Genomic DNA, 21,652 nt, shown 5'->3' with positions numbered 1-21,652 from the left:
GGCCTAGTGTATTTGGTGAAAATGTGAAAGTCAGTCCACGTGTCGACTCGGCGGGGATTGGACGAATCCCCGGATTTCCACAATGATGCGTCATCTTGTCTGATAAGAGGGCACGACCGTAATTTAACATTGGAAAGTGCGGTGCGGGGCGGAAAATCCAACGCAAAGCCAGCTTCCACTGCAATTTCCTTTCTTTTCATTTTCCCTATTTTAGGCTCCGCCCGCTGAAAACCAACAAATTAGCGAACTAGGATAATCTAGAAGCTTCACAGCTGTGCTTGCTTGCTATCGTGCGCCATTTCCGACAATCTAAAGTCGTAGCCACTATACTTTCCGACTTTCCTTTTGCGGCGATCGTCGTTATCCATGGGTGGAGCGGGCGGGAACGGAGCAGTAGGTGGAGGAGCGTTGGCGATGCAGCAGCCGTCGGAAGCGGCGGAGGCGCTATATTCGGGAGCGAGGATATCGGTGTGGTGGGACATAGAGAACTGCCAGGTGCCCAGGGGCTCCGATCCGCACGCGATCGCGCAGAATATTAGCTCGGCGTTGGTCAAATTGAACTACTGCGGCCCCGTCTCCATCTCCGCCTACGGGGATACTACCAAGATCTCGCCGTCGGTTCAGCAGGCCCTCAATAGCACCGGCATCGCCCTCAACCATGTCCCCGCTGGTATGTATCTCTGTGTTTGTAGTGGTTAGATACAGCTGATGATCTGCGTATGTGTTATTTGTGTAATTAAGTGAAGGATTTGGGGTTTTGTGGTGAGAGTGGTTTCAGATCTAGATGGATTCTGGTTCTAGAGCTGTTGTGTTGCGCGATCTGAGTTCTACTTAGTGAATTCGCTTGATTTGGTGATTTTAGAAGTTTATGTGTGAATAATAGTTACATCTTGATAGTATTTTGTACTAATAATGGACTAATGGTATTGATATTGATGAGTTGATAATTTATGTATTAATTTCTTTAATTCATGGGAGAAATTCTTTTTTTTTTTTTTTTTTTTTTTTTTTTTTTCATTTCATATTTCATTCTCTTGTAGATCTAGTGGACATTTTTAGGAGATTCATTGTTTTAATATATTAATTGAATCTGCTTAACACGCCACTTGTTTGATAATATTTCTGTGGTTTTATTGGAAGGTGTGGGATGGAGTTACTTGATCTTGGATTTGGTTATGCTTTAGATCTCGTATTATTATTGTATTAATATGCAGACCATCAGGTTTGGTGTATGTGCCACATAGACACTTCTTAAGGAATTTATGGTATATCTCAACCTTTGTGCTCAATATCCCTTGATTTCCAAAGTGTTGCATGTATTGGGGTTTCAAAACTCAGAGCTAATTGCACACCTCCTTTTATATTGCCCATGATACTTGACCCTTTTAATGGAAAAATAAGTTGGATCATGCTAATAATAGAATTTTGATGAGAATGTTAGAATGTAAGTATGAAACCTTAGAGGGATGAAATGACTAAGAGATTGGAGATTCAGGGTCTGAGTTTTTACACTTGACTGGGATTGGCTTTAGGTTTTGAGTAAATCTGTTAATGATGAAGACTGTTTGTGATTTGCAGGTTCCAAAGACTTGTTACATTTCATTTCTTCCATAAAAGCTAGTTGTATCTGTCTCCAAGACTCCAATTTATATATTCATGCACTGTAAAATGAATTAACTCATTTGTTTCTTTTTTCCTCATAATAGGTGTTAAAGATGCAAGCGATAAGAAGATTCTGGTGGATATGTTATTCTGGGCAGTTGACAATCCTGCACCTGCTAATTATCTATTGATATCTGGTGACCGGGATTTTTCTAATGCTCTCCACCAGCTGCGCATGCGTAGATATAATATTCTTTTAGCACAACCTCAAAAAGCATCTGCTGCACTTGTTGCTGCAGCCAAGACTGTATGGCTCTGGACAAGCCTTTCAGCTGGGGGCCCTGCTCTTACTAATACTGAATCAAAGCAGTTTGTAAATAGCAGTTATGGAAACTTTTCCAATTGTGACACCCCATTGGTGCCAGTCAGTGAGTCCAGCCAGCTCAACCAGTCTGTTGATACACTCAATGAAAGTGTCTATTCAGGGAGTCAGAAGTTCTCCAACTTCGGAAGGGGTACGGACACTAAATATAAGGGCAAACAAATGCGACGAAATATGACTCAACCTAATATGTCAAGAAATTCAAGTGTGATGATGGGCCCCCAAGAAGATTATAATAATTTGAACTTTCAACAAGGATATGGGTATCCTAAGCAGTTTAATGATTCTCCAGAGTTATCTGCTGCTAACAATTCCAGAATTCCCTTTACTGGTCCTGGACCTGCTCCAAATATCAGTTACCCTGAACCTTCTCGGATGAATGGTAGTAACCCTACAAATCCTCATCAAAATTACTATACTACTCCAACTAGGCCTAACAATGTGCCAATGCTACCTGCATATCCACCGGGTAATTTATTACCACCTAACCCACATCTGCGACCGCCACATATGATGACCATGCCTGATGCATCCAATATGACCCCAAGTCCGTTAACAAATTTACCCGACATTGGTAAGCTAAAAGTTGGTGAATACTCCAATAATGGAAACAATCCTCCTTTTCCTCAACCATGGAATGGAGAGGTTAGACAATCTCCCAGTATGAATTCATCTCGACATCAAAACTTGAATGGGTCACAGAAAGGCCATAAGGTGCAGAAGAAATCAGCACTTTTCAATGAAAAGGAAGCCAACAGGTATGCATATCCTAGTCCAGACATTCAGCCACCACCGACATCTGCAATTGGTAGTTGCAATGTATCCAGTAATGGTGTATGGGGGACCCCAGGGTTCTCAAATCCTTCTGACTATGTTCTAAGCCTTGTGGGGGTTGTTATATTTGCCCTGGATACACTAAAAAAAGAGAAAATTATGCCAACTGAAGCAAACATTGCAGATTGTATTCGCTATGGAGATCCAAAACATTGTGATATTGATGTTAAGAAAGCTCTTGAGAGTGCAGTTGAACATCAGATGGTAGTAATGCAAAACTTAGGTCTTTTGCAATTATATGTTTGCAAGAATGAGAAGTTGTGGAAGTGTGTAAATCCTATAAGTGGAAATCCAAACAAGTATTCAAAAGCAATCTGGGATGAAATTCATAACTTTCTATCATCTTCTACTGGACAAGCTGCTTTGTTGGCTACTCAATGCAGGTACAAGATTAATCTACCAATTTGTGTCAAGTTACTTATTTTTCATTTTTAAAAAACCTTTTAGTGCCTAATTTAACTGAAGTATGAGTGACTTGTTTTCTATTTCTTTTATACTTGATGCATTTTGTTCCTTTTAAAGCATTATTGTATTTACAATTCTCGTCTTTCTCAAGGTACGAAGCAGCTACTATTATAAAGAAAATGTGCTTAAAAGAGCTTGCTTTGGGCGAAATACTTCAGATCTTGCACATGATTATCAGTATGAAAAAATGGATCATGCATCATCACTCGGGATGGCAACCAATTAAGATTGCTCTTGCAGATACCAACTCTGGCCCAGAGTTGGTAGCTGCAACTTAAGTTTTTCGATAACTGATTATTGATGGGAAGGACTTTTAAGTAGTGGTAACGTCTCTGTATGCTGGTAGCTGAGGTTACGTTAAAATTTGGTCCTTTTCCCCTTATCTAGTGCAAGGAGAATCAACGGCTTCAATTGTTAATTAGAAGATAGTAGGTTAGGTGTATATTAATTCGTCTGCTTCTGCTCTTTTCTTATCCTTGGAGAAAGTATAAAGACTCCTTTGTCAGTGGTAGTTGGACAATAGAATCCACTGAAGCGGGGGGTTTGTTTGTTGCTTAATATTTTGAAGATCAGAATGTTCCCATTTTGATGGTGTGGGTCTTGGATTTCTCTTTCATATCTTGGAACATTGAAAATCACCAATTGTTAGTAGTTGCTGCTGGGTTCGATCCAATTGATCTATAGCTACTTGATTCCCACATGAAAATACACCAGAGAGTTACAGTTGAATTCTGGGAGAATGAACTCTTGGCCAAACATATTGTGGAAGTGTCCTAGTTGGTTTCAAGTACATACATTTCACAGAAAGTCATTGCTGAGCAGATTATGGAATTTGGCCAGTTAATTATGCTTGTGGTATGCTGGGACCGATCTAATTGATCTTTAGCTATTTGCTTCTGACTTCTGGAAAATACATAAAAGAGTTACAGTTGATGAATTCTGGGAGAGAATGGACTCTTGGCAAACATATTGCGGAAGTGTATAGTTGGTTTCAAGTACATACATCTCAAAACAAGTCATCGCCGGGCATATTATGGAATTTGACCAAATAATTATGCTTGTGTAGCATGCATTGGTTTTGAAAGTGTCAGAGCGAGAACAAAAGAAGTTTGAAATTGTCTTTTGCTGTTTGCTGTTGTCTGCTGTGGGTCATTAAATTGAGCCAAGAGGAGGCCAAACACTGCTTGTCGATTACGGACATCGGATGCTGTTATATGCAAGTTGCAACCAAAAAGAAGCAATCAAAATTATGTTATTATGTTAGCTTCTGAGATTGGTAAGGAAACTCGAAGATGGACTGACCAACATCCATCTGTCTGACCTTTTGAGACTTGCAAATGAAAGAAATTAGAGACTGAATCAATGACTGTACCAATTACATTAAGGAATGGCAATTAGTCAATGGATCGAGCAAATTAACTTTCAAGTAAGCACTGACGTTTAGCATGGTAAATCCCTCCTCCCCCCCCCCACCCAACACACACACACACACACATTCAATCTGTGTTTTTGGAGATTTCTTGTAGCTACATGCCTTACAGTTCCAGGGATAAAAAAGCAACATGCTCATAGTGATTAACCAGAAGACAGCATACACCTTGTTTATATTTGTGTATCTTGGATTACAATAAAAATTTCTGGCTTCTGTGATGTTAGCACCAATGAGTTGATCTTTTTGAAGTTGGGTTCCTTTTGTCTATGCAGGATAAATATTTTATTATCTTAGCTGCTGATATAGTGCCTTGCCTGTGCTTTCAAATCTTAATATTTTGAAGTATCTTCATCTGTCTTATTAATAAATGTGTATTCAACAATTCCATTTGTGCTAACAGTATGTAATGATGTTTATGACATACAGAGGCTCAAAGCCAGAACTCCTATAATTGCTCGCTTTCAACAAATCCTAAGCATTCTTGCTGAGTAACAATTGATGTGTGTCCCTATCATAATCTCAGCTCAGAAAAGGTATGGAATCTGATGTACTTGTGGATGGAATAAACTTTATTCGTCAGGGTACTCAAATTCAGAATATTCTGTTGTCTTGTGGTAACCAAATTCTCCTGTATTCCCCTTATAAATGATTTACCCTCCCAAGGAAAACTTGTTTGGAGTATAGATCATATCTTCAGTTGGGATGTGGGTAATTGGGTGCTCCTTGTGCAATTAAAGAAGACAGATCAAGAACTTGACTCGAGGCTCTCATCCCCTGCCTCCATCATGAACGAAACAATGATGAGGATGAGGATAAGGAAGGGCCTTTTGGCAGAAATCAGTGCAATGACTTGATGCCCTCTTAGGGGAAAATTTCCCATACTTTTAATGCCCGCCCTTATGAACTTAGGGTGCAAGACTTGCTTCTACTTCACCAATCAGCTAAAGAAGGCCAGAGTGCGAGCCCTATTTCAACTACTTCTCATACATTGGTCCCTTTAACTATCATGTACTTGAGTAGTGGAGCAAGAGCTTAAAGATGCTGGGTAAGTGTTCTTTGTGAAGATAGATGACAGACAGGTGAAGAGTCAGATCTTCAGCTTTGAGAGTTGTGTGGAGATTGAAAGAATTATTAGCTAAAAGATGAAAGATCAACATGATGAATTATTGAAAGAGAAATTCTAAGGCACTGGGTTTTATGTATTTCTTATCTTTATTTACTTAATGTAATAACAGGTACTGTGGATATTCGTGATCATTCCCAAGTTGTGTTGAATCTGTACAAAAATAATGCAGCTACTTAATTGCGGCTTAATTTCTACTTTAACTGTGACTTTATAGTTATCATAACTGTAATTTGTTAAAGTTGAAGTAAGTTTTGCGCTGGGATTGTAACGAAAAGTTGCTGTACTGCTCCCCAAAGGAAGGAATAGGATCGCCAGTTTGCATTGGCCCAAATTATATTGTGGACTAGGGTCCATCTCGTGGCAAGGTGAACTTTGCATTTTGATTTAAAATAGTATTGATTTATATTAAGTTGTTGAGTTTTGGTTTAGAACGGTGTCATTTTATATTAAGTTGTTTATGAGTTATGGTTTACAACAATGTCATTTATTTATATTTTCATTTTCATTCATTCTATAATAGATTTTATTGTTCAATCTATTTGTTTATAAAAACAAAGCTTAGTCTACATAAACATTACATTACATGTGCATTATGTTTATATTATATATTTGTTCTATACGATCATAAATTTAATTTAACTGTAGGTAAATCATATATATTTTCATTTACATTGTAGTAGGTTCATAATATTCTTTATATATGTTCATAAAAATAAAGTTTAGTGACACAAATTTTACACTACAAGTGCATTATGGTGGTAGTGTGTGCGTGAAGAGTACACATAGTTGTTTTTTTTTTTTTTTTCAAAAATATAGTCGTTAACCATGCTACCTTTAAATGACGTCGTTTTAAATGATGATCTACCTTGTAAAATTAGGAGACATGATTGTTTAAGCGCCTTGTCATGCACTCATGCCTAAATGTGAGGAGGTCCAAGTTTTATTGGTGTTTCAGGGCCACTAATAACTTGCGGGATTGGCAAAGATTCTATTTACAATTAATCAAGTCTATGGTTGTGTATAAACCTAAAGATTGAAATGTCCTATGGGTTAATGATATGATATGGAAGTCTACATTCAAATACTTACAACTATACTAAGTTTGATTGAATGAGTTGGATCCTTTATTATTTGATCTTATGAAAATTTGATTATAATAATACCCATTGATAGGAAATCTCGGGTTACTGACTCTTCCGTACTGAGCACCTGCTCGGGCCCGATTCCACACATAGCAATGATCTTTTTCCCACTAGATTCGACGTGAAGATTTTACCTGACAGACCTAATTTGGAAGTTAAGCTCCAATTAGCTTAATTAGCTTCTGCTCTTACTCTTTCGTACTCGATCTTGACCTGACTGCTCGGCTGGGGACCCTGAGCCTGTGTACTTGGCCCTTAAAGGTGAACGTCAACAGTTGCGCTCAAATCGAGCCGGTATCATTGGTCAATCAGGTATCTCACTACACGTGGACGCTTTTCTTTGGCCTTTAAGATCGTTGAGTGTGGACACATGGCGTGCATGCACTTTTCCTTGGTGTTTAAGACAGTTGAGTGCGGACACTTGGCGTGCATGCCGGTCTGCCGGCATGTGCCCCCTCCAACCTCTTATAAATACTACGTCCTCCTATAAATACTACATTGAACGCTTGAAGAGGAGACTTCTTCTCAATTCTTCCACTAGAATACTTGTCTGCTCGGGAACGTCCGACCTTTGGTACCATCTACCCGAGCTACTATATTCAATTACGCTTTATATAATAACATACAAATACGTATATATGGTGGAATCTACCACATCATCTATGAAAATTGCATATCCATACCATGTCGTTTGGTGTATACACACACATCGTTCGTTCAATTATGTCGTGCAACCTCTTTTCCCTTCTTTCTTCTTTTCTCAACTATAACTTCTTGAGTTCTCTTTTCTTTTCTCTGTAAATTTAGTATATTTGTATCTATGAATCCGGCTCTCACACAAACACTCTCACTCTTTGAAATTCTTCCATATCGACGGAAGTCTTAATTATGGTGGCTTGTGGTCCTGAATCTTGTGAGTGTTAGAGAAATAGAGAAGGTATATCATTTTGTGGTCTTGGATTTGTGGTGGTCATGGACAATGGACCCTTGGTGTACTGTGGTAGTGGAAACCCTAAATTCTCACTTCTCAGGTCGTGGTGATTTTGGTGAAAGTCCAAAACTTGAAGTCTTCAAAGTTCAAAATTTAAAATAAAAGAAGGTAGATCATCTATCTATCTTTTTATTTTTTGAATTTCTTCTCAAGTTGTGTAAACTGTAAATGTTTTGTGTAATATTATCTCCTATGTCCCAAATTAGATACCTTATTCATGTTATATATATATATATATATATATATATATATATATATATATATATATATATATATATATATATATATATATATATATATATATAGAATTAGGTTCTGGTGCGGTTAGGGTGTCCAGGTGCGGTTGTGTGGTTTAATCTGGGCCATTCATCTCGCTTACATCAACGTCCAGGATTACCAAAATTTAAAAAAAAATGCGGTGGCAATTTTGTAATTTTTGCATCTAGGTCAAAATTAAGGTGAGCGGTGTGATTAATGTGCGTGAGTTTTGTATATAAGATGCGTGAGCCCTGTGCGTAAGGTGCGTGGGTTTTGTGCTTAATGTGCGTTGGGTTGTACTTAATGTGAGTAGTTGTTAAAACTTAAAGTGTGAGCTTTTGTGCTTAATGTGCGTGAGATTTGTTCTTAATGTGAGTGGAGTTTGTGCTTAATGTGCGTAGGGTTTGTGCTTAATGTGTGTGAGGGTAGTGATTAATGTCAGTAGTTGTTGAAACTTAAGGTCTGTGAGTTAATACTTAAAGTGCGTGGGTTTTGTGCTTAATGTGCGTGAGGTTGTGCTTAATGTGCGTGGGTTTTGTACTTAATGTGCGTGAGTTTGTGCTTAATGTCAGTAGTTGTTGAAACTTAAGGTATGTGAATTAATACTTAAAGTGCGTGAGTTTTGTGCTTATGCTTAGTGTGCGTGAGGTTGTGCTTAGTGTGTGTGAGTTTTGTACTTAATGTGTGTGAGTTTGTGCTTAAGATCTAACACTTAAGATGCGTGTTTCTATCACTTAAGGTGCGCCATTTTTAGCTTATGCTTCTTTATTCCAGACACGTGTTTTATTTATTTATTTTAATTTTCATTGATTTGAGCCGTTGATCTAGATTTGATCAACGGCTCAGAGAAAATCGCACAATCGCACGGGAAGCTACCTGCACCTGAACCCTTCCACCCCCCCCCCCCCCCCCCCACACACACACACACACACACACACACACACACACACACACACATATATATATATATATATATATATATATATATATATATATATATATATATATATATAAAAGTGAGAACGCCTTGCTTATGAAAAAAATGAGAATGTATGCCATCCATCCACATTTCAAGATTAATGGATTAGAAACATTGATTTTTTTTTTTTTTAAACGTGGTGACATTTTCGTAAATAATTGAACATCGAAGTGCAAGAAAATGCATTACAAGTGCAAGTAGCAGTTTCATATAGTGCACCTAAGTGCAAGTAATTATTATAAGTGCATGTAAAATGTATTACATGTACAAGTAAAATTTACACTGAGCATCAATACTTAGTGCACCTAACGTTATAAACTAGATGCATCTATAGTTATAAATAGTTGTATCTATGTGCACGAATGTTAACAAGGAAAAATTACTTGCACTTATAAGTGATTTTACTTGCAAAGATACTTGTACTTATAACACATTTACTTACACCAAAGTACTCGCACCTCTCTTGGGCGACTGTTCTCACTTGAGCGAGCCTATATATATATATATATATATATATATATATATATATATATATATATATATATATATATATATATATATATATATATATATATATATATATATATATATATATATATATATATATATGTCATTTGCCCTTAAAAAATGACACCCCTTGTTTACCATTGATTTCAAATTTAATGGATGAGATTTTTTGATCTAATTTTTGATTTATTTTTTCATTTTAATTGCCCTTAATTTTTAAAGAAATAACAACTTTGCCATTACTTTTTTGTCTTCTTCTTCTTTGCCTTATGTGACCTTTGTCTTCTTTTTTCTACATCACTCCAACACTCCATTTTTTTTTATTTTTTTTTTATTTTTTATTTTTTTACATTTTTTAAAGAAAATCACTACATTATTCTAGCTAACATCTCAATTCTCTCCCTCAAAACCAAATCTAATGCCCTCCCGCATGTTCCTAATTCAATTCTTGTATTGTTGGTATCTAAATAACTTATTTATGTATTCTTATTTATTTTGTCATATAACAATTATTAAAAATTATATATATTATTATTTAAAAATTAAAACATACTCATTTTAAAAATAAAAAATAAAAAATTAGAACATATTAATTGATTGTTAGGCATAACGTTTCGCGCAAAGTGCGTGCCCACGACTATATATATATATATATATATATATATATATATATATATATATATATATATATATATATATATATATATATATGAGTTAATACCCAAAATGGTCCCTCGACTATGCCATAATTACCAATTTGGTCCTCAACTACCATTCTTACCCAATTAAGTCCTCAACTATGTAACTTTTACTCAATTAAGTCGTCAATTATACAATTCTTACCTAATTTAGTCCTCAACTATACAATTCTTACCCAATTTAGTCCTCTGTATTAATTTGACTGTTTGTTGACTGTCAAAAGTCGGGATAAAATTATAATTTTACAAGATTTCTCCTTCCTCTCCATTTAGCAGCGCCAAACCATGCAGCAATACACTCCGATCAGATTTCGATCGTCAAAAAATCATTGGAAATCAAATTCATGGGCTATCCGATGCATAACCGCTACTTCGATACTGACAGGTTTAGAACCCAACCGGAGCTTATTACTACATGGTTTGGCGCTGCTAAATGAGGAGGAAGGAGAAAACTTGTAAAATTGCAACTTTATTTCCACTTTTGACAGTCAACAAACAGTCAAATTGACAAAGGACTAAATTGGATAAAAATTGTATAATTGAGGACTTAATTGGGTAAGAATGATAGTCGAAGACCAAATTGATAATTACGACATAGTCGAGGGACTATTTTGGGTATTAACTCTATATATATATATATATATATATATATATATATATATATATATATATATATATATATATATATATATATATATATATGTGTGTGTGTGTGTGTGTGTGAGAAATTATTCATACCCTTAATTTTGAAAAATCAAATGTACCATTAGTTCATTACTAAATATTCAAGTTTGCAATAATTAAAAAATGAACCTCGTTCATAAAATTTTTAATAATTATAAAATTAACTTACTCCTAATTTTTACTCACACACAAAATTTTAATGTAAACACTTATATTGAGACGCACATGAAAAAAGTAATTTATTAGTGCCCACCACATTAAGGAGTAAAATTTAGGAAGTATGATTTGAAAGTCTATGTAGTAAAACTCTTTTGAGTATTGTGTTATTATGTAATATTTAAAATTTATTCTGTAAGTCAAACATGCAGCATATGACATAATGCTTCAAATTAAATTTCTATGTTAAACTCACAACTATAAGCTATGTCATGCTGAGTTGTAATAAACAATAATATGATTTACAATCTTCACTGCGCATATTTACCTCAAAAGTACTCCACAACAAACATTATAGTACTCCGTAATAAACAAGTATTGCAGGAGTTTTAAAACATTCATATTCATAATATACATCCTCTGCAAGACGCACAAATAATGTGCACTCTAGGAGCAATAAAGTAATAATATGCATATTGTGAAGATCAGAGTGGTAATACAAAAAACTAGTAATAATATGAATATCCTAACAACTCCAACAATATATGGTAATGATTTTTGGCATCCCACCATAAAAGGGTGCTCTTGAGAAAGTAGCCAGGAGAACAAGGGAAAGAAATGCAGAAACAAAGTATATGATTAGGCAAATCCAAAAATGTGCACTCATCAAACACCATGTAGCATAAGGAGCAAGAATGACTTAAACCAACTTGAAAATCAAAAGCAGAAAAGGGGAATAATAAGCCATTCTTTAACCAACCAAATTATAAATAGAATGCTGATTGCTGCATGTCAAAATGGAGCAGAACAGAATAAAATACGAAAAACATAACAAGAGCACAGCAGAATGATCTAAATTCGAAAGTACAATGAACTTCATTGAACCTGACAACTCATAAAACAGTGGATAGGAAGCATAACATCATATACTGACCCAAAACTAACAAGAGTAGCCAACTACTATGTAGTGTGATGGCACCTATGCTACTATTTCAAATGGGTGGTCACAAGATCGAACCCCAGTGGTGGGAGCTTGATTCTTTGGGCTGAAAAATATTGAGAAAGTATAAAACGTGCCTCAATAAAGGAGAGCATCATGTGCCTAGAATCTTAATCCATCTGCCTAAGTAACTGAATGATAAAATACTATTCGGTTCCAATTCCAGCAAATTGGATACTCGAACAATGAACCTAAACCCCTAACCCATATTTATCTGGATTCAAAAACATACCTGCCAAATTACAAAGTTGATATTCCTCTGGTCAAGTAAAATTCACATCAAGGCTACATTTAACTTTTAATTCCAAATGCTTCCAATAAATGTACTCAAAATGCTATGGAATGATATGAAGATACCAGGTATTGAACGGATGGCTTGACATGGTTTAACTGTTTTTAAGAAAGCTAGAAGTTAGTTGCAAAATATGAGGGCAATCAACCTACTTCTGGGTCAATTATATTCACCGAAGTTAAAAGTCAAGCAAATTCTTTATCATTCCTATTTATTGTTTTAATAGAGTAATACATGAAAATGTATTATAACTTTAATACAGATCAGAGAAAATCCATTTGATATGTTGTATAACTATACCCAAATCATCTGAATTCATTAGTTCATTCTCCACAATAATGCTTTTACTAGAATTCATTTACAAGCCCCTGCTAATCACAAGTTCAACAAAAGATTGTTTCTAGGGGAATTCTTCAAGCAATTGATGCTTCAATCACTTAAAACTATGTAGGTTTGGCCAACTTAGATACGTTAGAGGGAAGTAGCCATACCAAAATAGACAATTTTAAGCTGGATTTTTTTGGGGGCAGGGGCAAGCTTGTTTTTTATGGTGACAATAAAATCCAAAGGTGTGCCAAGAGGTAATTCCTGAACTAAAGTAAACTCCTTGGTAGATTTAAACTAGACTGCAGTAAAAGTGCATGTGTCATAAGAACATGTTCAAGAACATTTTTACATGAAACTAGGCTCTAAACATAATTGAAGCAACTGCACAAGGATAAATTTTCCTTAATCTATCATTCATAAACAACTCACACAAATATGCCCCTGTCCATATTCCAATGAAGTTCCAGAAAAATAGCTTCTGTGCAAACCACATATAGCCTGCAATAAGAGAACAAACATAAATAAACACAAAACAATCATTCAATTGGACAATTTTCAGATCATCTCATCAAAACCAGACCTTGTCCATTTAACACATTGCGGGTATCACCAGTTATTGTTTCAAGGAACTATCAATCTGCTCCCCAGAATGAATACGTTGGATCTGCTGATTTCTATCCTCCACAGGTGGTATAGGAACTGTCCCATTGTTTATTCTCATACCCCGACCATTACAATTCTCAACGTTATCCACATTACCCACAATTCCAGACTTGTCAATCTGGATCCCACCACCATGGCTCTGAACAACCGATCCCGTATTAACCAAATCAGAAGCCATTGTTGATCCCCCATTCTCCTCCACATCCATCATGTCGACATTTTTCGCTGGATTTTGAACCTCCAGCTCTTGCAACCTCTCCCTCTCCCTCAGACCAACTGCATTCAGTGCTGCCAAAACATCACTAGAAGTTTCTACCCTGTTTAAATTACGAAATCTATTCCTATCATCATGTTGAACTTGAACAGCTGCTGGCATCTTAGCAGTGCCCATATTCCAACCTTTATTGTCGCTCATATGCACTAAACCACCAGGCTGCGAGACATCTGGAGGCGGCAATAAGAACTCCTTTCTCCTCATCTTTTCCATGGCCACGAGATTCGACAAGTGCTCCAAAGCTTCCCTTGCGCGTTTCCTTGTAAAAGCAGCCTCCTTGGCGCGCTTCTCGGCCTCTGCCTTAGCAGCTAAAGCTGCCTTACTAGTCGACATGACTGCAATCCTAGCAGCCGCCAGAAAAACCCTCGCCGCCTTCTTGTCAACGACCCTGAAGCTATTATCATCATTCTCAAATTTTCCATCCGCATTCGCGTCCTTGGTCCTCTTCGGGGCAAATAACGGCGAATTAGGGCTAACACAAATGGGGCAAACGTAAGGCGTCGGGGGGCTGGGGCCCACGCACTGGGAATGGGAGGCGGAGTAGCACTTGAAGCAGGTGACGACGTCGTTCATGGAGGAATGAGGTTGGGAAGGGTTGTAAACGGTGAAGCAGGTAGGGCAGAAGGACTGCGGATGGAGCCTTAGGACGCAGGAAGTGCAGACCTTCCGGAAGTTTCCCCGGTGGCAGACTTCGTGAAGCGGCCGTTCCTTGACGCCGCAATTCCGGCAACAGTTGGGGTCCGACGCCGCCGCGCCGCCGCCGCCGGCAGAAAAGTCTTGTCTCATCATCATCATTGCGGTGGCGCCGTCAGATACCTGAACATTTGAATTTATCAACACTCCTATGTATCAACACTCTGTATGTATAGGGATTTTGAATAATTTTGGAGAAAAGATTGAGAAACGTTTATGGTGAGAAAAGTAGAGAGAGAGAGAATACGCGTCGGAATGTTATTTTCAGGTGAGAGAGAAGAACTAGGGTTTAGGAGGGTCGAGCGGGGAAGAAGAAAACAAGGGCAGCTTTGACTTTTTGAACAAAGAAACGGCGTCGTTTCTCAATGTGACATGACAAGTTTCCTTTCGTTCCCCGCGCAAAATAAGAACGTGGTAATTAGATATGTCCTTTCCAAAAAAAAAAAAAAAAAGTAATTAGATATGTCAGGGCATATTTAGTAATGTCTTTTGTTTTCTTCTAAAAATATTGTCATATTTTTTTAATGGAAAGTAAATGAACATTACGTGGAAGACAATTAGACAAAGACCATTCTGAGTCACCCACCCTATCATGAACAGGTCGGTTTCATTGTGGACTAAACTTTAACGGTGCGTTTACTTCAAATTATGATAAAATGTGAATTGCCTTTCAACACTTAATAATTATGTAATAAAGCTTAATAAAACAAATTTTTGTTTATTTCAAATTTAATTGAAGTACATTTTTTCTTCAATGAGATAAAAGTAGAGCGTACACACTTAAACGAAAAAAAAAGGTCAAAATGCAAAACAATTTCATCAAAATTAAATGTCTATATATACAAAATTATAAAGTATGTATGATAGGGATTATTCCGCAACTCTAGGTTAGACGGTCGGTTATGGGTCCTCGACGCCTAAGGGTATCGACCTGACCAGATCTTATCGTACCCTCTAAGCCTCTCGACCTCAGCGCTCACCCGACTACCTTGGAGGGCGTGCTCGTAGATCTCTAAGAGTTTAATTTGAGTACCGACCTCATTAGGTCGGTCCAATCTAGTTAACTTCGTAGCATGGTCTCGTCTCGTTAGTAGTATTACGACACATGTTTAGGACCCTTTTGGCACCGGTCTAGGCCTGTGCATGGGCACCATGTGCCCCCCATGCCGAGGGAGTAGTTATGCTGTGCATCCGTATGCACCATGCATGGTGCATACAGATGCAAAAACGACGCCGTTCTATTAAAAACGCGCGTCTCCGATCTCCTTAAAAAAAAAATCCAGGTTCGATTCTCAGCAACAACATTATGTTGTTCATTCATTCTAAAATTTTAGTTCATAGATTATGGAATTTTAGTTCATTGATTCTGGAATTATAGTTCATCGATTCTGGAATTGTAGTTCATCGATTCTGAAAGTTTAGTTCATAGATTCTGGAATTTTAGTTCATTCATTTTGGAATTTTTAGTTCATAGATTATTAGATTCTGGAATTTTAGTTCATAGATTCTGGAATTATAGTTCATCGATTCTGGAATTATAGTTCATCGATTCTGGAATTTTAGTTTATATGTTGTTGCTGGGAATCGAACCTGATTTTTTTTTTTTTAAGGGGAGACGCGCGTTTTTATAAAACGACGTCGTTTTTGCATCATGGTGCATACGGATGCACAACATAATTTGCCATGCCGAGGGCCCGAGACTTGTATCCTTTCTCCTTCTATAATTACCGCATTTATTGCTGAGGGATGACCTTTTTCACCTACTTCAGAACTAGTACTCTAAGCTCGAAGGCATCGACCCACTGTCATAAAGTTCCGAGCTCGAGAACTTAAACCAACAAGCAGACTAGGAGAGGGATCCGACCTGACATCTCCCCTAGTACTGTACTGTATGTGGTATCTGATCGTATATACTACATCAAGGCAAAAGTCTCATTTTTCAACAAAATCTTTAAATTTAAATAGAGGCATATGCATTTAGTCAAAAAATCTGCTAACATTAATCTAGTGCTAATGTGTTTAATTATTAGAAATATCAAAACGGACGGATGGACTGAATTATTATTATTTTTGTTGGGCATTAGTTTCATTGAGTATCGATGGTATTGATGAAAATAAATTGTATTAGCAAGTGATGAAAATAGGTGATGACTTTCATGAGCAGGACTTATGTAAAGCATTTTAATTTCTGATGATAAATGAAGTTCAAATAAGAATTTTCAAAGTGAAAACTATAAGCTTGAAGAGAAAATGGATTGAAAGCTTTATTTCTTTTTTGGGTTATATTATGTATGACTTTTTATTTGGTTATGGGTAAATTCTAAGACTTTATTATGAATTGCAAGACTTTTTAGTAATATTTGTTCGTAATTGTGAATTGTAAAAAGAGTTAATACCCAAAATGGTCCCTCGACTATGTCATAATTATCAATTTGGTCCTCAACTACCATTCTTACCTAATTAAGTCCTCAACTATGTAACTTTTACTTAATTAAGTCCTCAACTATACAATTTTTACCCAATTTAGTCCTCAACTATACAATTCTTACCCAATTTAGTCATCTGTATTAATTTGACTGTTTGTTGACTGTTAAAAGTCGGGATAAAATTATAATTTTACAAGATTTCTCCTTCCTCTCCATTTATCAGCGCCAAACCATGCAGCAATACACTCCGATCAGATTTCGATCGTCAAAAAATCGTTGGAAATCAAATTCATGGGCTATCCGATGCATAACCACTACTTAGATACTGACAGGTTTAGAACCCAACCGGAGCTTATTGCTACATGGTTTGACGCTGCTAAATGAGGAGGAAGGAGAAAACTTGTAAAATTACAACTTTATTTCCACTTTTGACAGTCAACAAACAGTCAAATTGACAAAGGACTAAATTGGGTAAAAATTGTATAGTTGAGGACTTAATTGGGTAAGAATGATAGTCGATGACCAAATTGGTAATTACGACATAGTCGAGGGACTATTTTGGGTATTAACTCTTGTAAAAACTTTGATTGTTTTGATTTGTTATTTTGAATTGCAAGACTTTGGTTAGTTATTTTGATATTTTGTTAGTTATTTTTTTTATTATATTTAAAATTGTTATTATTATATTATTATTATTATTATATTGTTATATTCTAAACAAAACAATTACAGTAATATAAAATGTTTAATTATATAATTCCGTATACATTTTTTAGAAGTTAGTTTCCTGATTTTTAAACACACCCTAAGGCCATGTTTGGTTCGCTGGAAATGTTTTCCAAGGAAAATATTTTCCTTGAATTTGAGGAAAACTGACTTTTATTTGTTTGGTTCAATGAAAAACATTTTCCATGACCTCCCTTTGGTATTTTGTTTTCATGAAAAACAAGTAGGATAATTATGTCCTCACCAATTTTTCTTAATTACCATTATAATTATTGTTCTTATTATTGTGTAGAGGTATAATATAATTATTTTTATACTCATTATTTCTTACATTCCAAACTCAACCAAATAATGGAACCAATATTCCCAGTAATTAATATTCCTGGTAATTCATTTTTCATAGAATTTCAATTTTATTTCCCCTCAAATATTTTTCGTGAACCAAACTGGCCGTAAATGTCGAAACTCGAAATATAATGGAGGAGTTTTTTGCATTTTTGGTCTCACGACTATAGTGTCACTAACAATTTTGATCCACGACTTTTAAAACTTGTAGAATTAGTCCACGACTATGACTTTCTTAACAAATTTGGTCTTTCCGGTGCACTTTCCGTTCAATTTCTGCCAGAAAAGTTTACTTCCTATTTTAACATGGTAATATTGTCTTTTCCATCTCACAAACTAATGACATAAATAAATAAATAAATAATTAATTAATTAAACACAATTAGTGGTACGGTGATTGAAATTAAAAGTCACCCAATTTCAATTCCACTTTTAGTTTCACCCTCCTCGTAACGTCAAAATTTTTTAGCTGTTTATTTATTTATTTATGTCATTAATTTGTGAAATAGAAAAGACAATATTGCCCATGTTAAAATGGAGAGTATAATTTTCTGGTAAAAATTGAACAAAAAATGCACCGGAAGGACCAAAATTGCTAAGAAAGTCATAATCATGGACCAATTCTACAAGTTTTAAAAGTCGTGAATCAAAGTCGGTAGTGACACCATAGTCGTTGAACCAAAAGTGCAAAAAACTCTATAAGGGGGTGTTTGGTTGGATATAATTGTAATTCTTTTCCTACTTTATTTCATTGCAAGACAAATTAAATTACCGTGTTTGGTTGTAGTTCTTTTGTTGAATTGCAATTCATGGGGTAAATTCAATGCTTTTGGAAAAGGAAAAATGGATGAAAGGATAAAAATACCCTCGATGATTGTATTCTTATGGACATAAGGACGTTTTAACCTTTATATCATTTTTTTCTTTCTCATTCCCAATAATTCTATTTCTCATACCAAACAATGTAATTTGAATTCCTACACTATTCATACCTTATTTTTGTTTTCACCGAATTGTAATCCATTTCCTTCCTAATTCCTTGGAGTTAACAAAGAGGAAAAGTTTCCCAACGTATTAATGACGTCATCATCCGTTAAATGCCACGTCATAGATGCGCCAGCCGGCCGGCCGGCCGGCTCTTGTCATGCTGACATGAGCTTGAGATCAGCGAAATCTCGAAACGTCAAATTGAGAACTAACAATCACAGATTGACAGATATTCCTCTTTCACATTTGAAACCTCTTTTAGAATCTATTCAAAACCGCACACCTATAAATTACTATAAATACCAGATTTTTGAATGCAAACTGGCACACACAAAATCAATACATGAAAGCCATATCTAAAAGTTTTCTGGGTCTTTATCAGACAACAAAAACCAAAGCAATATTACCAAAGTCATCAGCTGCTAATTACTGTTACTATCACTCGATCAGAAATACCATGTCTGATAATTCTTTGTTGTCGGGGTTTAATCGCCCAAGATCAATTGTTAAAAGGGTTTTGGCTAATCCCCAGAGTGAGGGTGATGGTGCTCTTGTCAGGAGAAGCATTGGAAGGTATATATTCATTTCCAGATTATCTGTTCTTTCATTTCCAAGATTTGGGATTATTCTGCAGATTTTGTATGTAATTTCTTCTTCTGTGGGTCTGATTTTTCAGGCCTGAATTGAAGAACCTTGACCCATTCCTCATGTTGGATGAATTCGAAGGTGACTGATTGATTCATTCAATTTCCATGAAATTATTTGCAATCTTGAATTCATGTTAAATTCTTGAGTTCAAAAAGATTGATAATGAGATTATATTGTACCCTGTTTGATGTAACAGTGTCCCAACCTGCTGGATTTCCTGACCATCCCCATAGAGGTTTTGAGACTGTAACATATATGTTGGAGGTATGTTAAATTGTTAACTACTCTCTTTGTTCCAATTATTATTATTTTGTAACAAGAAAAACCCACAACTACTACTAGAAGGTGTGTCACTGGGTAATTAAACTCCGCTTTGTGCCCTTAGCCGAGGATCACAAGGAGGTAAACTAACCTAGGTTTTCCATAATTGATTGGTTTAAACCAAGAAGGCTAATAGGCCGCTCTTACTAGGAGTCGAATTTGTAACATTGTGGTTGGTTGGTTCAAAATGGATACAAAACCTCAGAAGTGACTGAAGTTCTATCTTGCTTATTTAGGGAGCTTTTACTCATCAAGATTTTGGTGGGCACAAGGGTACAATTGGAGCTGGTGATGTGCAGGTAGGTCCTTGAGTTTCAATCATTTGTTTGAGAAGAAAAAAGGATATGTATCATCAAGTATATATATATATATATAATTAAAAATTGTGGTTTCTGGATTCATTCAGTGGATGACAGCAGGAAGAGGTATAATGCACTCAGAAATGCCTGCAAAAGAAGGTGCAAATAAGGGCTTGCAACTCTGGATAAATCTCTCATCCAAGAACAAAATGTAAGACATCATCATATCAGTAAATTGCATTGTGGTTAATTGCTCATATGAGTTGACAAAAAGAGTTTTTGAAAGATCTGAACATGTTAGGATCAAACGCGTAGCAGAGGCGCCCAACAATTCCTCATCCCAGCACCTGCCAGTTTTAATTGCACAGTTTCCCGTGACTTGCTCTGATACTACTTGTTAAGATCAAACGTTTATCATTACGCCAAAAGCTATAACTAGTAGCGAATGAGCAACTTTATTTCCTTATATCGCTACACATTTTCAAGAGCTAGGGTGTTGGACTTAACCATTCACTGGCCTCCGCCCAACAATCTCCCTAGCCACATGGTGTTGGCCGGATTTGGCCCTTACTGGCCTCCGCCCAACAGAACATTGTTGGCATTACTGTATTGTTTGTTTAACATTCATCAGCCAAACATTATTATGTTTCCTAAACACCATTTGCTTCTAACTTCATATGTGTCTGAAACAATTTCCTAGGATTGAGCCAAGGTATCAAGAATTGCTGGACAAGGACATTCCTAGGGCAGAAAGGGATGGGACACAAGTGAAAGTTATAGCAGGAGAAGCAATGGGTGTTCAATCTCCGGTCTATACAAGGACTCCCTCGATGTTCCTTGATTTCACACTAAAACCGATGGCTCAACACCATCAACCCATCCCAGAATCTTGGAACGCTTTTGTGTACATTATTGAAGGAGAAGGGGTTTTTGGCGGCCTGAATTCGCCACCGGTTTTGGCTCACCACTGCTTGGTTTTGGGTGGTGGGGAGGGTTTAAGTGTGTGGAACCAGTCCTCGAAGCCACTGAGATTTGTTCTGATAGGCGGGCAGCCATTGAATGAACCAGTTGTGCAATATGGTCCTTTTGTGATGAACACACAAGCAGAAATTCAACAGGCTTTTGAGGATTACAGGCATTGCAAGAATGGGTTTGAGAAGGCAAGGCAATGGAGATCTTAATCTGGGATTCTGGGCTTTATATTCAAATGGTTATTTTTCTTTTCTGATATTCTGGTTTGTTATATGTATTTTGTGTAGATTGATATGATAGGTCATTGTTTTCAACCTGTATTCTTTATTGGCTAAAAGATTGAAATAAGATTGAGTGAGTGATTTAATTGTGTTCACATAGAAATTCTTCAAAGAAGAGGTAGATGTAGAAGAAGAAGAATAG

The 21,652-nt window shown here is 36.3% G+C and overlaps 3 protein-coding genes across 4 annotated transcripts; 2 read left to right on the top strand and 1 right to left on the bottom strand.

The window, feature by feature from the left end:
• Positions 1 to 208: 208 nt before the first annotated feature.
• LOC109165541 lies at positions 209 to 6,058 on the top strand. 2 transcript variants are annotated; one of them, XM_019314347.1, is made up of 4 exons: positions 209 to 670; positions 1,707 to 3,201; positions 3,375 to 4,709; positions 5,142 to 6,058. In XM_019314347.1, the coding sequence occupies exons 1-3, from the start codon at positions 367 to 369 to the stop codon at positions 3,559 to 3,561; spliced, it is 1,986 nt and encodes a 661-aa protein (XP_019169892.1). In that variant the 5' UTR covers positions 209 to 366; the 3' UTR covers positions 3,562 to 4,709; positions 5,142 to 6,058. The 2 variants fall into 2 exon arrangements, with proteins under 2 accessions (XP_019169892.1, XP_019169893.1); XM_019314348.1 differs by having other exon boundaries at positions 3,375 to 4,731.
• Positions 6,059 to 13,136: 7,078 nt separating this feature from the next.
• On the bottom strand, positions 13,137 to 14,803 carry LOC109165519. The gene is made up of 2 exons (XM_019314323.1): positions 13,456 to 14,803; positions 13,137 to 13,373 (listed from the first exon to the last, which is right to left on the bottom strand). Exon 1 carries the CDS (start codon positions 14,605 to 14,607, stop codon positions 13,489 to 13,491), a length of 1,119 nt encoding a protein of 372 aa, XP_019169868.1. The 5' UTR covers positions 14,608 to 14,803; the 3' UTR covers positions 13,137 to 13,373; positions 13,456 to 13,488.
• Positions 14,804 to 19,332: 4,529 nt separating this feature from the next.
• LOC109165521 (pirin-like protein) lies at positions 19,333 to 21,605 on the top strand. Its single transcript, XM_019314324.1, has 6 exons — positions 19,333 to 19,562; positions 19,666 to 19,715; positions 19,834 to 19,901; positions 20,195 to 20,257; positions 20,365 to 20,468; positions 20,958 to 21,605. The coding sequence occupies exons 1-6, from the start codon at positions 19,333 to 19,335 to the stop codon at positions 21,436 to 21,438; spliced, it is 996 nt and encodes a 331-aa protein (XP_019169869.1). The 3' UTR covers positions 21,439 to 21,605.
• The last annotated feature ends 47 nt before the right edge of the window (positions 21,606 to 21,652 follow it).

The sequence above is a fragment of the Ipomoea nil genome, unplaced genomic scaffold (genome assembly GCF_001879475.1).
Source record: "Ipomoea nil cultivar Tokyo-kokei standard unplaced genomic scaffold, Asagao_1.1 scaffold3069, whole genome shotgun sequence".
NCBI lineage: Eukaryota > Viridiplantae > Streptophyta > Magnoliopsida > Solanales > Convolvulaceae > Ipomoea > Ipomoea nil.
The sequence above is the reverse complement of the archived record's forward strand: the minus strand, read 5'-3'. Positions and strand labels throughout refer to the sequence as shown.